At 51.0% G+C, this 15,647-nt stretch overlaps 1 protein-coding gene across 4 annotated transcripts in view; it reads right to left on the bottom strand.

The window, feature by feature from the left end:
* Positions 1-12,173, bottom strand: part of SIN3B (SIN3 transcription regulator family member B) — a 49,860-nt gene extending 37,687 nt beyond the window's left edge. For all 4 annotated transcript variants that reach the window (XM_054673109.2, XM_512485.9, XM_054673110.2 and 1 more), the window contains exons 1-3: positions 12,023-12,173; positions 11,659-11,765; positions 9,908-10,061 (exon numbers count right to left, since the gene is read on the bottom strand). In XM_054673109.2, the coding sequence (XP_054529084.1) occupies positions 9,908-10,061; positions 11,659-11,765; positions 12,023-12,133 (372 nt within the window). In that variant the 5' untranslated portion in view covers positions 12,134-12,173. The remainder of the gene's footprint in view (positions 1-9,907; positions 10,062-11,658; positions 11,766-12,022) is intronic.
* Between the last annotated feature and the right edge of the window lie 3,474 nt (positions 12,174-15,647).

Raw genomic sequence — 15,647 nt, 5'->3', positions numbered from 1 at the left:
TACCAATCTACTCAAGGAACACAACAAGTTCAACGAGCACCTTGCATTTGGAAAACTTCACATTCAGGAGAAATGTACAAAGTGGATGTTTAAGCCTCTGTGGTGCCAAGTGCTGGGCTGCATATAATAGAGAAGTCTCCCACGCCTTCTGCAATCTGTTTCAGCAAGACTGCTTTCACGTGGAAAGGCAACTGCTGCCAGCAGTGATGCCAAGGTAGGATATATAAGATGGGGACCCTGGAGGTTAGAGGCGACCCACTGTCCAGGTTGTTGGGGACTTCAAGGGACATGACATTTTTGGTGCTAAGACCCAGGACAATCGCAATAAGGTGCATCGGTCGCTTGGGAGAAAAGACAGGCCCTGAACACCCACCAAGAATGCCCTCTGTGCGTGTACTTTTCAGCTGATATGAGCAAACATAGAAAGAAGCTTGCCTCCCTCCCATGTTGTGGTGGGACAGGACCACTCCCCCAGAGGAGGAGCTGTTGTTTCTAAACCAGAATTAGGCTGCACCATCCCCAGCACACAAGGGCTGGGTCTCCAGCCAGTCAGGATTCCTCCAGCCTGGCTGAGGTTTTTGCTTGGATAACCCCTGCTTGGTGAGTCCTAGAGAACGCTCTTTCACCAAAGTAAAATGACGCCACCTCCCAGCACTCCTGCATTTTTCTCCGCAGCCCGTCACCACCTTATAGATCATGTATTTTACTCATTGCACTGTCTGCCAGTCCCTGACTAGATGGCGAACTCCACGAGGGCGGGGGTTTTGATCAGGGCTGTATCCCCAGTGCCCAGAACAGTGTGAGAAACAGAGTGAGCTTCACCCACTGTTGGGGATGATCAGGTGAACGGATGAAGGGATACACAGACTTCACTGTTTCCGCTGCCCTGCAGTGCCCAACACTGCAGGTGACCCAAACGCTGACCCTGAAAATCTACTGCGACAGGCAAGGCCAGGCACACCACTACCGTCTTGTACTGAAACAGGTACCTCTGCTGGGCACAGGCACCGTCGGTGGGGTGAGTGCATCCATCAGCTCAGGCTGCCACAGTGAGGTACCCCAGACTGGCTGAAACAACAGAAGTTCGTAGTTCTCAGTTCTGGAGGCCAGGAGGCCAAGGTCAAGGTGCCAGGAGGTTTGGTTTTCTCTAAGGCCTCTCTCCTTGGCTTATGGATGGCCACTGTCTGTGTCCTCATGCGGTCTTCTCTCTGTGCACGCATGTCCCTGATGTGTGTCCCAATCTCCTCTCTTATAAGGACACCAATCAGACTGGATTAGGGCCCACCCTAACGGCCTCATTTAAATCACCTCTTCAAAGGCTCCATCTCCAAATACAGTCACGTTCTGAGGCGCTGGGGCTAGGGCTAAAATACATGAATTTGGGGTGGAATGTGGGGTGGGGGGATGACACAATTCTGCCCAGAACAATGGGTACAGAGACAATTCTAGAAAGTCTCAGCTGAGAAAAGCAGAAATACAAGACGCAGAGCAGTCACGATTCTAAAACAATTTCTCCTCGGTGGCGGGATTTGTTCTTTTTGTTTTGAGATGGAGTCTTGCTCTGTCTCCCAGGCTGGAGTGCAGTGGTATGATCCCGGCTCACTGCAACCTTTGCCTCCCGGGTTCAAGTGATTCTCCTGAGTAGCTGGGATCACAGATGCCGTGCGACCACGCTGGCTAATTTTTGTATTTTTAGTAGAGATGGGGTTTCACCATATTGGCCAGGCTGGTCTCGCTTGACCTCAAGTGATCTGCCCACCTTGGCCTCCCAAAGTGCTGAGATTACAGGCGTAAACCACTGCGCCCAGTCGGTGGCGGGGTTTGTTTTAAGATTCTCTGGGGATGTCCAGGATGATTCTCTGCTCAGGCTCACAGGAGGCTGCGTCTGTTTCTCCATGGTGCACAGGTTTGATGGCAGAAGGGGTCGGAACGAGCAGGGTGTGGGTATGTAGTGAAGCAGCATGGAGCCAAGGTCTGTGTCAGAGGCAGCTGTAGGCTCACTGCGAGCCCCCCCACCATTCCAAGGAGGCATTTCCAAGCTCCGCATGCACCCTCTGATCCCCTAAAGTGTGCCACTGCGACAAAATGGGGAACCACACTCTAGACCAGGGCTTGGCAAAAAGAGCCAGATGGGATGGTACAGCCACCGCAAGGGACAGTGTGGCAGTTACCTCAACAGGTTGACCATGGAATTATTACTACCATATGACCCGGTAATCCCACTCCCAGGTCTATACCCAAGAGAACTGAAAAAAGGTGCTCAGGCCAGGCACAGTGGCTCAGGACAGGCGCAGTGGCTCACACCTGTAATTCTAGCACTTTGGGAGGTTGAGGTGGACAGATCCCTTGAAGTCAGGAGTTTGAGACCAGCCTGGCCAACATTGCAAAACCCCGTCTCCACTAAAAATACAAAAATTAGCCAGGTGTGGTGGTGTGCACCTGTAGACCCAGCTACTTGGGAGGCTGAGAAGGAAAAATTGCTTGAACCCAGGGGGTTGTGGTGAGCCGACAATGCACCACCGCACTCCAGCCTGGGAAACGAAAGCAAAACCCCATCTCAAAAAAAAAAAAAAAAAGCCAGGCGCGGTGGCTCGCACCTGTAATCCCAGCACTTTGGGAGGCCAAGGATGGCAGATCACGAGGTCAGGAGTTCAAGACTAGCCTGGCCAACATGGTGAAACCCTATCTCTACTAAAAATGCAAAAAAATTAGCCAGGCGTGGTGGTGGGAGCTTGTAATCCCGGCTACTTGGAAGGCTGAAGCAGGAGAATTGCTTGAACCTGGGAAGCAGAGGTTTTAGTGAGCTGAGACCCCGCCACTGCATTCCAGCCTGGGCGACAGAGCGAGACTCTGTCTCGAAAAAAAAAGAAAAGAAAACAGGTGTTCCAACACATCCTCACACATGAATGTTCATTGCAGCACTATGCACAACAGCCAAAAGGTGGAAACAGGCCAAACATCCATCAACAGAAGAGTGGGCACGCGAAATGTGGTCCCGCCATACAGTGGAGAATGATTCAGCCTTGAGGAAGGAAGCACTGATACCGGCTCCGATGTGAATGACCCCGGAAGACACGATGCTGAGTGAGAAGCCAGACACCAACAGCCACACGGTGTATGACCCCACTGATATGAAATGTCCATACGGGCAAATCCATAAAGACAGGAAGCAGACTCATGGTTGCCAGGGGCTTGGGGAGAGGAGAATTAGGAGGTTCAGGGTTTGATCCTGGGGTGATGTTAATGTTCTGGAATTAGTGGTGATGGTTGTACAGTATTGTGAATATACTAACACTTTAAAATGATGATGATTTTATGTTATGTGAACAGTATCACAATATGAAACATTTTTAAAAATTTAATCCTTTGAAAATGTAAAAATCACAACCAATCACACCGAGCCAGGCTGGCTTTGGTCTCCAAGCTACCATTTGCCGACTGTGCTGCTCTAAACCACCCAGCACAAGCCCAGTTTTCTTTCTCTTCCGGCACCTCCTCTCTCCCCGTGCCCTGGGTGGCCTCATCAGGCAGAGTTCGAACTGCCTCCCACACCATGACAACCATCCTGCGTGGCCGACACGTCCATCTGAGCATCCACACACAGCCCCGCCTGGGTACTGATTAACAGAGCCTCAAATGGCAGGCACCGCACAGACACAGAGCAGCCCCCCAACTGCCCTGGCCTTATGCACCTCAGCAGGGGCCCACACTTTTACCCAGAGAATCAGGCATCCTGAGATCAGCCCAGACTTCTCACTCTCACTGACACCCCCGCTCCTGATCTACATCATCATCCACTCTGCCCCCATCACATGGGAACCCCCTCTGGTCCTTGTCACCAGTCACTCTGTCCCCATCACTCAGGGCACTTCTCTGGTCCTTATCACTGTCCACTCCGTCCCCATCACTCGGGGGATCCCTCTCCAGTCCTTGTTACCATCCACTCTGTCCTCATCACTGTCTACTCAGTCCCCATCACTTGGGGACTGTCTCTGGTCCTTGTCACCATCCACTCTGTCCCCACTGCTGTCCACCTCTGTCCCCATCACTCGGGAGGCCTTCCCTACTCCTTGTTACCATCCATTCTGTCCTCATCACTTGGGAATTGTCTCTGGTCCTTGTCACCATCCTCTCTATCCCCATCACTTGGGACCCTCTCTGGTCCTTGTCACCATCCACTCTGTTTCCATCACTGTCTACCCCGCCTCCATCACTTGGGGCCCCTCCCTGGTCTCCCAGGGGCCTCCTGACCCCTCATTCTCAGCACAGCAGCAGAACCGCCTCCCAGAACCATCCAGTGGTTCTCACGCTCCTGGCTCCCTCTCCCCCTTCTCTCCTTCAGCTCCTGACCCTGCCGTTCTCCTTGGCTGTTCCTCAAGCACACCCACTCACTCTCACCTCAGGCCATCACTCCCCACCAGGAACAGTCCCTCATGAAACAGGTCCTGCCCACAGCACCTCCTCCCACCCTTCCCTGGCCTGCTCCATCCTCTCTCTGCCCTCTCCCGTGCGCCACCCGCATCTGCCCATCTGTTTCTCATCGGACCCCCCATCTCGACTGTGCAGGAACCCTGAGAGCAGGGCCTCTGAATAAACCCCAGGGCCTGGCTCGGAGAAGGGGTCACCGCCTGCTCCATGAGCCAAGAAGATACAAACACAAGAATCAACTTGTTGACAACTAGCGGGACTTCCCCCAGAGAACAGCCAGGGGGCTCCCTTTGAATGTCGAGGGGCTGCTTAAGTTAGGAGCTGCACGTTAAGGGGTTATATCTCTGTCTCTGTCCAAGCCAGCTGTCATCTTCCACGAGGCAGGGTCTGCCCTGAAGAAGACCTGCTAGCTGAGAGCGGCCATGTTCCCACCAGCATCCAGTTTCTCATTCCTGCACCATGCACTGCTCCCTGGCGACGTTCCAGAAGGTGGATACAGTCATGAACAAGACAGTGGAGGGCCCACCTCATCTTAAGGACTCACCGTCAACCAAGGAAGAAAAACCAATAAGAAACAATGCATTCTGAACTTCTTTTCCTAGCCGTTTTGAAATACATAACCCAGGGTGGTGTAAGAATGACACAGGGTAGGGACTAGGGGGGCTCTCTGTGGAGGTGACATTACAACCAAGGCCTGAATTACCAGACAGTAAATGATGCTGACTCAGGAGGCCAAGGCAAGGCTCCAGTAAGAAGCTGTTCCTTCCTCCAAATTCCCCAGGTCGTCACTGGCCACACACCACGGCCTGTGTCTGTCTTCCCCTTTAGACTCGTGTTCTCAACCTGAGCAACTCTGCCACCCAGGGGACACTCGGCAACACGGGAGACACTTTAGGTTAACACATCTAGAAGCATCTGGTGGGTGGAGGCCAGGGAGGCTGCTCAAATACCCTTCAGTGTGCAGGACGACACCTCGCCATAAAGAACAGTCTGGCCCCCAAAGCTGAAGACACCCTGCGCCAAAGGCTGCCCGAGGCTGGGACTCTCTTATTCACCTTCCTTACCACCTATGGGCCACTCCCTACTTGTCAGTAGCTGGCAGGCTTTGTGATAAAATTGGGGGGGGAAAAAAGATACTTCAAAACAGTCAAACTAGAAAAACTAAGCGACAGAGAATACTGGCCAGGCGTGGTGGGTCACACCTGTAATCCCAAAACTTTGGGAGGCCAAGGCAGGAGGATCACTTGAGTCCAGCCTGGACAACATGGTGAAACCCTGTCTCTATTTTAAAAATGTAAAAAAGGCCAGGCACAGTGGCTAACGCCTGTAATCTCAACACTTTGGGAGGCTGAGGTGGGGGATCACTTGAGGTCAGGGGTTCGAGACCAGCCTGGCCAACATGGTGAAAACCTGTCTCTACTAAAAATACAAAAATTAGCTGAGTGTGGTGGCACATGCCTGTAATCGCAGCTACTTGGGAGGCTGAGGCAGGAGAATGACTTGAACCTCAGAGGCGGAGGCTGCAGTGAGCTGAGATCATGCCATTGTACTCTAGCCTGGGTGACAGTGAAATGGTGTCTCAAAATTAAAAAATAATTCAATTAAAGTAAAAAAAAAAAAAAGAACTTTGGGAGGCCGAGGTGGGCAGATCATGAGGTCAGGGGATTTCGAAACCAGCCTGACCAACATGGTGAAATCCCATCTCTACTAAAAATACAAAAATTAGCTGATAGTGGTGGCAGGCACCTGTAATCCCAGCTACTCAGGAGGCTGAGGCAGGAGAATCACTTGAACCCGGGAGGCAGAGGATGCGGCGAGCCAAGATCGTGCCATTGCACTCCAGCCTGGGCAACACAGCGAGACTCTGTCTCAAAAAAAAAAAAAAAAAAAAAGATGGCCAGGTGCAGTGGCTCATGCCTGTAATCCCAGTACTTTGGGAGGCCGAGGCGGGCAGATCACGTGAGGTCGGGAGTTCAAGACCAGCCTGACCAATATGGAGAAACCCCGTCTCTACTAAAAATACAAAATTAGTCGGGCGCGCTGGTGCATGCCTGTAATCCCAGTTACTCAGGAGGCTGAGGGAGGAGAATCGCTTGAACTGGGGAGGCAGAGGATGCGGTGAGTCGAGATTGTGTCATTGCACTCCAGCGTGGGTAAAGAGCGAAACTCTGAAACTCTGTCACAAAAAAAAAAAAAAAAAAAAAAGAAAGGAAAGAAAGAAAGAATATCACCAGGGCCTCTGTGTGTGGGAAACCCTGTGAGGCTTTCAGACGATGGCCTCTCAAAGGACTCCAGGGAGCCGAAAGCTCAAAGGACTCCTGAAGCCACGCGAGTCATGGCCTGGACCTGGGATATCTCTCATGTTTCTGTCCTGAAGCCACACAAACAACAGCCCAGACTGCTGGGAAACAGGGCTGGAAACCTGACAGCACCTGTGTCAATATCAACTGGAAGCCAGTGGGCTCCCAGGGGCCCCTGAAGAGAACAAACTTCTACACCTAAGCCTGGAAATGACTGTTCCCAGGCGGCAGCAAGATGACCAAGGCCCTGCTGAGTAGCTACTAAGTGAAAGTTCTTTTCAAGCCTTTCCCCAAGTCGATGGGTCTGCACCGTCATCATTGTCACCTAAGCCACCTACGGGGAGACAAGACTGTCAGCCCTCCACGGTTGGGGACCCGCAGCTACTTAAAGGAAGAGCCAACTCCAAATACAACCACAGTGTGGCGCCTGTCAAGATCTAGCCCTGAAAGCCAAGTTACTCCATGGCAGGGACTCTGCTGAAAGGCAATTTCCACATGCAGGACGCACAGTTCACATCTTTTCACTCTGGCTCTTTCTGAGTGAGTGACAGGAACAAGACCCAGAGTTTCCACAGCATTCAGGCTCTGCAAAGTGCTCTGGTGGACGCTGCTATTGCAAATGAGCTTGGCTTTCTCCCGTAGTCCTAACTGTTCTGGAGATCGGTCTTGCTAAGGCTTTCATGGTCTGAGACACAAGCAGTACATCTGGATCCTGGGGCTTCATTTGCAAACAGGAAATGGAAGGCTCTTCAGAGTTCAGTGGCCACACGCTTCCAAGTTCCCCTTTAAAGCTGAGATTCAGCTGGGTGCGGTGGCTCACACCTGTAATCCCAGCACTTTGGGAGGCAGAGGTGGGCAAATCACGGGGTCAGGAGTTCGAGACCAGCCTGACCAACATGGCGAAACCCCCATCTCCACTAAGAATACAAAAAAATTAGCCGGGCATGATGAAGCGTGCCTGTAATCCCAGCTACTCAGCACGCTGAGGCAGGAGAATCTCTTGAACCCAGGAGGTGGAGGTTGCAGGGAGCCGAGATTGCGCCACTGAACTCCAGCCTGGGTGACAGAGCGAGACTCCTTCTCAAAAAAGGAAAAAAAAAAACCTGAGACTCGCTCCTTGGCTTTCAGGAGACAACAGGCTGATGGCAGAGAGGGTCTTGCACAGAGAAGCAGCAGAATTTTTTTTTTTTTTTTTGAGACGGAGTCTTGCTCTGTCACCCAGGCTACAGTGCAGTGGCACAATCTCTGCTCACTGCAACCTCCGCCTCCCGGGTTCAAGCAATTCTCATGCCTCAGCCTCCCAAGTAGCTGGGATTACAGGCATGCTCCACTGCGCCTGGCTGATTTTTGTACTTTTAGTAGAGACAGGGTTTCACCATGATGGCCAGGCTGGTCTCAAACTCCTGACCTTGTAATCTACCCATCTCGGCCCCCCAAAGTGCTGGGATTACAGGCATGAGCCACTGCGCCTGGCCGAGAAGCAGCAGAATTGACACACACCTTGCACATGGAATTAATACAAAAGCACTGCCACATTACCCTTCGCTGTTCTCTTTCCAACTGACTGCAGAGTGTCAGATCCCTAATTGATTGGACGCTCTATCATCTCTTCCATCAAAGAAGACCTACCAAGTGCTTCCAGCAGTAGATTCTGACACTCCCTGCTAAAACTCTTGGGGCAAGGACTGGAGGAGGTTGGGAGAGCTGGTCCACTTACACCGGGGGTTCTCAACAGGGGCACTTTTGCCCCCCAGGGAGACACCTGGCAATGTCTTGAGACATTTCTGGCTGTCAGAACTGAGTGAAGGTCTGGTAGGTGCACGCTACAGATCCTGCTAAACACCCCACAATGCACTGGGAAGCCCCCAACAGCAAAGAATTATGCCTTAAATGGGAAATAGTGTTGAGGTGGAAAAAATGACAATGGTCATCTTATAAAAGGAAATCTTAAGTAGGCTTTCTTTTTCTCAGAGGCGCTAGTAAGCTCAAGCATGAAGAGACCACAGAGATAGAAGGGGCAGTGAGCCAGGCACAGTGGCTCACTCCTGTAATCCCAGTACTGTGGGAGGCCAAGGTGGGCACATCGCTTGAGGCCAGGAGATCGAGACCAACCCTGGGCAACATAGTGAGACCCTGTCGCTACAAAAAAAATAAATAAATTTAGCTGGCCGTGGTGGTGCACGCCTGTAGTCCTAGCTACTTAGGAGGCTGAGACGGGAGGATCACTTGAGCCCAGGAGGTTGAGGCTGCAGTGAGATATGATGGCACCACTGCACTCCAGCCTGGGCAACAGAGTGAGAACCTGTCTTAAAAAAAAAAAAAAAGGAGGCTGGGCACGGTGGCTCACACCTGTAATCCTAGCACTTTGGGACACTGAAGCAGACAGATCACTTGAGGTCAGGAGTTCAAGAACAGCCTGGCCAACATGAAGAAACCCCATCTCTACTAAAAATACAAAAATTAGCTAAGCATGGTGGTGCACACCTGTAATCCCAGCTACTCGGGAGGCTGAGGCAGGAGAATTGCTTGAACCTGGGAGGCGGAGGTTGCACTGAGCTGAGATTGCGCCGCTGCACTCCAGCCTGGGTGACAGAGCCAGACTCCGTCTCAAAAAAAAAAAAAAAAAAAAAAAAAAGAGGGCCAGCACCTATCACCCAAGAAAAAAGGGACCAAAGCAAAGCCAGGAGTCCCAACTGAGCTAATGATCCTATCAACAATTAAATGAAACACAGCCAACATAAACGTGGCTACTCACACACCATCTCGACCACTTTATTTTGTAGGTGGTACTGAGAGTGATCAGAGGCAGACGAGGACATGCTTAAATACAAGGGCAAGCCTGCCTGGTATGCTCGCTGGGAAAGCCTCAAGCCAAGACCTCAGCAACTGCTGAGGTGGTTATTTAGACTTCACACAAAATTCTGCGTTAGGAGGATACCTCCCTGACATCCACTCTTGATTTAAATCTTCCAAACAGATCAATTTGGGAGGCAGAGGCTGCTTGTGTAGGTGTTTCCATATCTATTTTGATTTGTGCTAGAAGCAATGAGCACGTCTAGAAAAAGAACAGATCTTAAGTGGCTTTCTAGCAATGATACAGGAGAGACACGTGGCCCAACCTGAGTAGCAAGACATACTCTGTGAAGGCTGAGATCACCCGAACCACTGTAGTGGCATACCTGGCTTGTCAGAGGCGACTGTATGTTTAACTTGCCATTCTTGGGAATGTCTATTCTATATCCGAGGGGAAGAAAAGCGTTGAATCCAACAATGAGGTCAGGGTGCTCGTGGAAGAGCTGCGAGACACGTCTGATGACTCCAGGAGTATCGATGCTAGAAGAAACAACGGAAGTGGGCAAAAGGGTCTTGGGGAATAAATGAAAAATGTAATCTATTCCCCACTCCCTTGATACTGCCACATAAAAACCTTCTCAACAGACAACAAAGGAACCTAAAATGTGACCCATCAGGCGCAGTGGCTCATGCCTGTAATCCCAGCACTTTAGGAGGCCGAGGCAGGCAGATCACCTGAGGTCAAGAGTTCGAGACCAGACTGGTCAACATGGTGAAACCCTGTCTGTACTAAAAATACAAAAACGAACTTGGAGTGGTGGTGCGTGCCTGCAGTCCCAGCTACTCAGGAGGCAGAGGCACAAGAATCACTTGCACCCGGGAGGCGGAGGCTGCAGTGAGCCCAGATCACACCACTGCACTCCAGCCTGGGCGACAGCACGAGAATCCATCTCAAAAAAAAAAAAAAAAGTGCCCCCATGTGATAGCATCTGTACACCATGATCTATCTCCTGACTGGCTAGGCCTGAGCTCCCTGTTCCCTCCTGGTGAGAACCAGAGAATACTGACATCGCTCAGCTCCCCTAAAACACTCCAAGAATGGGTACTCGGTTCTGAAAATGTCAGGAGAGCCAACCGCAAGGCCTGGACTCCAAGAAATGGCAGGAGGCCAAAGTCCTCTAAGCAATGTGAAAACTTCCCTCATTTTGTATCAGATAGAGATGACTATGACACAGGTTTCCATCTGAGCAAACAATTGCAATGCATAAATACCAATGGTACTGCCAAGAATGGGAAACGTGTAAGAAAAATAGGAGGGGAGAGATGGGGTCTCCCTTCTGGCTGCATCGCAGCCCAGCCCTTAGCACTGGGCTCCCGGAAGGAAACCAGGCCAGCCCCACCATGTTTCCTAAGAGGGGGCAGCAGTATGGTAAGGATGTGACTTCCAAGAATCTGAGTCAGAGGGTCTGAGTTCTAGTGACACCTCTGCCACTTAGGTGGGTCCCTTACCCACTCCAAACCTCAGTGAGTCTCCTATAAAAACAAGGGCATGATCCCAGGGTTTCCCATCTATCTGTAATCTTCCTTGATTCTGGGCCTGCAAAATCATCTCATGTGTTTTAAACGTTTTCTGTGTGCCAGCTCCCTTACTAAGCATTTTATGCGTCTTACTTCCAAGCAGGCCTGGGACCACAGTGAGCCCAGAGAAGCATCTTGAGGACAAGATTAAAGGGGAAGAGGGTGCCAAAAATTTCAATCATCAAGACAAATAACATTTTACAGCGCTTGAAAATAAAAATCAAAATGGGTCCCACCAAATCTTTCATGAACAAAACTAATTTAAAAATCAACATATTAAATCAAGGCAGGATTTGACTCTATGAGTGTGCACGGCCTCGCCCTCCCTGCCTCCCCCCAGATCCCTGTCCTGCTTCCAGGGATCCCCACAAAGCTCCACAAGGTGGGTACTACCCATTTCCATTTTTGTTACGAGAAGGAGCTAGGGCTCTGAGAGATTGGACAACCTGCGCAAGGTCACCCGGCTAAGGGGGCAGGCTGGAGAGGGGAGGTCTCACCCCGCTAGGCCCGATTCCGGCCCAGGGGGGTCCCCTGAGGTGGAGTGGGGCCCCGCTGGTACCTCTGGCTTTTGAACTCCTTCATGATCTCCAGGAAGCCGTTGTAGGTGGCAGGGTCGCTGCCAAAGCGGATCTTCACCTGGTCCAGATAGGTGAGGGCGTCTTCTACCTGCAGAGAGGGGGAGGGTCCCGGTGGGCCCGGGCCGCGGAACGAGGGGACGAGGGGCCGGGGTCCCTGAGGGGAAGGGGATGGGCTGGGCCTTCGGAGGGCCGAGGTGAGAGGTGAGGGGTGAGGGGTGAGGGGTCCGGGGCAGTGCAGAGGGGAGGCCGAGGGGGGGCTGGGGCCGGGCGGGGCCTGGGTGAGGGGCGCCCGCCCGTGGGGTCCAGAGGATGGGGTCCCCGAGGGAGGGCAGGGACGCCACTCACGTGCACCGGCAGCTTCTCGTGGCCTGCGGAGCCCGAACGACCCCAGCGGGCGCCGCTCAGCCCCCGGCCCGCGGGGCCGCCGCCACCGCTGCCACCGCCAGCGTGCGCCATGTCCGAAGTCGGAGCTGCGCCCCGCCCCGCCCCCGCCCGAGGGCCTGCCGCGCATGCGCAGCCTCCGCCTTTTGAGGCGGGGTTTGATGACGTTGAGGGGCGGTGCTCTTTGAGGGACTCTTCTGAAGACCTTCTCCTTAAGATTGGTATCATAATTAATGATTTATATAGCAGGAGTAGGCGAGCCAAGACCCGCCGCCTACTTTGTCCGGCCCCGCAAGCTCAGAATTATTTTTACATGTTTACATAGCCGGGGGAAAAATCCAAAGAAGAATAGTCTATGACCTGTGAAAACTTTGTGAAATTCACATTTGAGGGTCCCTGAATAAAGTTTTATTAGCACACAGGCACGCCCATGCGTTTACCTGGCTTCTCTGCCTGCTTTTGCCTTACAACAGAGTAGGTAGTTGCTAAAGATCCTACAGATCTGCAGACCCTGAAGTATTTACGATCTGGCCTTTTATGGAAAAAGTTTGTTGGCCCCTGCTTTATAGAGTTGACGGGACAATGAAGTATGAGCCCCCAGCGCCCTAATATAGGGCCTTGCGTGGTGAAATTTTGCTAAATGGCCTTTAAGTTAGTCCTACTCCTCCCATCTTCACTTCCCTATCCTTGGCCCCGTCACTTCCCATCTGGACCAATTTAGGAGCCTCCTAACTCTGGTACTTTCTTTTTTTTTGTGCAGTGGCGCGATCTCCGCTCACTGCAAGCTCCGCCTCCCGAGTTCACACCATTCTCCTGCCTCAGCCTCCTGAGTAGCTGGGACTACAGGCGCCCGCCACCGCGCCCTGCTAATTTTTTGTACTTTTAGTGCCACCCCACCCGGCCCTAACTCTGGTACTTTCTCAGCCCTGATACTATCAAGAACTCTAGGCTGGGGATGGTGGCTCACGCCTGTAATCCCAGCACTTTGGGAGGCCGAGGCGGACGGATCACGAGGTCAGGAGATAGAGACCATCCTGGCTAACACGGTGCAACCCCGTCTCTACTAAAAATACAAAAAATTAGCCGGGCCTTGAAAAAAAGAAAACGAAAAAATTGGCTGGGCGCGGTGGCTCACGCCTGTAATCCCAGCACTTTGGGACGCCGAGGCGGGCAGATCACCTGAGGTCTGGAGTTGGAGATTAGCCTGACCAACATGGAGAAACCCCGTCTCTACTAAAAATACAAAATTAGCCGGGCTTTGTGGCGCATGCCTGTAATCCCAGCTACTCGGGAGGCTGAGGCAAGAGAATTGCTTGAACCCGGGAGGCGGAGGTTGCAGTGAGCCAAGATCACGCCATTGCACTCCAGCCTGGGCAACAAGAGCAAAAACTCTGTCTCAAAAAATTAATTAATTAATTAATTAATTAATTAAATAAAATGAAAAAATTAGCTGGACGTGGTGGTGCACACGTTTAGTCCCAGCTACTCGGGAGGCTGAGGCAGGATTGCTCATGCCCAAGAGTTCAAGGCTGCAGTGAGTCATGATCTTGCCGCTGCACACTCCAGCCTGGGAAGCATAGCAGTGCTTTTTTTTTTTTTTTTTTTTTTTTAAAGAGCATCTCGTCTCTTAAAAAAAAAAACAACAGAAAAACAAAAAACTCCACTTTTTCCACCACTGCTTCCAAACCTCCAAGGTCTTCCTATTTCTAATGAGATGAAATCTAAGCACCTACATTGCAGGCTGTCAGAATTGGTCCTTAGGAACCTTTTCCTGCAGGATTTTCCAAGCAAACTGCCTGCCTCTGTGCAGAACTTCACACCATTGCCTGACCAACCCGGCTGCTTCCTGGTCCCAAGCATTGGCACTCACCATTTCCTTTGCCAGAAGTACTGTCATGCCTCTTTGTTATTCAGAAAACACCTATACATCCTTCTAAATGCAGCCCAAATATCCCTTTCCCTCAGGAAGTGTTCCCAGTCCCCTTCTATGTCTCCCCTCAGTCCCTTGTATTTCATATTTGTTTTGTGTCCGTCTCTAATACAAATCCCTGACAGTCTCTCAGTCAGCATTCATCAAATAAGTGAACGTTCAATTAATGACCAAGTGCTTTCTCTTTTTATAAGTGAAGAGGTGCAGGAAAGTTGAGAGTAAATTGGCATCGAGTGCATCATTTACCAGGCACCTTGCTAAGTGTCAGGAATAGAATGGTAAAAAGGAACGCAAATTTGGCCGTTAAGAGCTTTTAGTCTTTCAGGATAGACAGGAATCTAGTAATCACACAAATGTAAAGTTTCACATGTAACAAATACTTTAAAGAGAAGGTATACATGTAACAGTTCCTAAATTTCTGTTGCTATGGCTGTGTAACAAATGAGCCCTTGACAATCCCAGCACTTTGGGAGGCCAAGGTGGGGGCATGCATTGAGGACAGGAGTTTGAGACCAGCCCAGGCAACATAGCAAGATCCCATCTCTACAAAAACATTAAAAAGAAAGAAAAATGGAGAGAAAAAATAAAAACATTGTAAGGTCTGGGCTTTCTGTAAAAGAAAATAAAAAGCAGCTCAAGACTTAGAAGCTTCAAATGACAACAACATTCACGGGGCAAGTGGCTCACGGCTATAATCCCAACACTTTGGGAGGCAGAGGTGGGTGGATCACATGAGGCCAGGAGTTCAAGACCAGCCTGGACAAGATGGTGAAATCCCATCTCTACTAAAAATACAATAATTAGCCAGGTGTGGTGGCACACACCTGTAATCCCAGCTACTTGGGAGGTTGAGGCATGAGTATCGCTTGAACCCAGAAGGCGGAGGTTGCAATGAGCTGAGATTGCGCCACTGCACTCCAGCCTGGGGAACAGAGCAAGAGCAAGACGCTGTCTTGGGAAAAAAAAAAAAGAAAGAAAAGAAGACATTCATTTTAGTCTTCAATCTGCAATTTGGGCAGGCTTGGGAGGAGTAACTCAACCTTGGCATCAGCTGGGTGGCTCAAAGTCTGGGGCTGGAATCACCTGAATGTTTGCTCACACATATATATGTCAGTTGCTACAGGCTACAGGCCGAGACCCTCGCTGGGGCTGTTGCTTGGAACACCTACATGTGGTCTCCTTGCAGCCTGAGCTTCTTCACAACTACCGTTCTAAGAACAAGTGAGCGTGAGAGCCAGGTGGGAATCATATCATCTTTTCTTTTTCTTCTTCCTCTTCCTCTTCTTCATCCTCTTCTCCTTCTCCTTCTTGTTCTTCCAGAGATGGCAGGGGTTGGGGTGGGACTCAGGGTCTCAGGCTGGCCCAGGCTGGCCTCAAACTCCTGGACTCAAAGAATCCTCCCACGTCAATCTGTTGAGTAGCTGGGACTACAGGCATGCATCACTGCACCCAGCTCCCATATTACCTTTTCTCACCCAGACTCGGAAGTCACGCAGAATCATTTCCATTGCATTCTTTCCATAGAGGCTGTTACAAAGTTTTTTCTAAATTCAAGAGGAGGGCAAATGGCCAAGAGTATCATGTGGGACAGGAAATATGTTGTGGCTGTTTTTGGAAAATACCACCTATTACCTAGGGAAACTTAACCCAGTCTTGCAG

This window comes from Pan troglodytes, chromosome 20 (assembly GCF_028858775.2).
Source record: "Pan troglodytes isolate AG18354 chromosome 20, NHGRI_mPanTro3-v2.0_pri, whole genome shotgun sequence".
NCBI classification, from domain to species: domain Eukaryota; kingdom Metazoa; phylum Chordata; class Mammalia; order Primates; family Hominidae; genus Pan; species Pan troglodytes.
The sequence above is the reverse complement of the archived record's forward strand: the minus strand, read 5'-3'. Positions and strand labels throughout refer to the sequence as shown.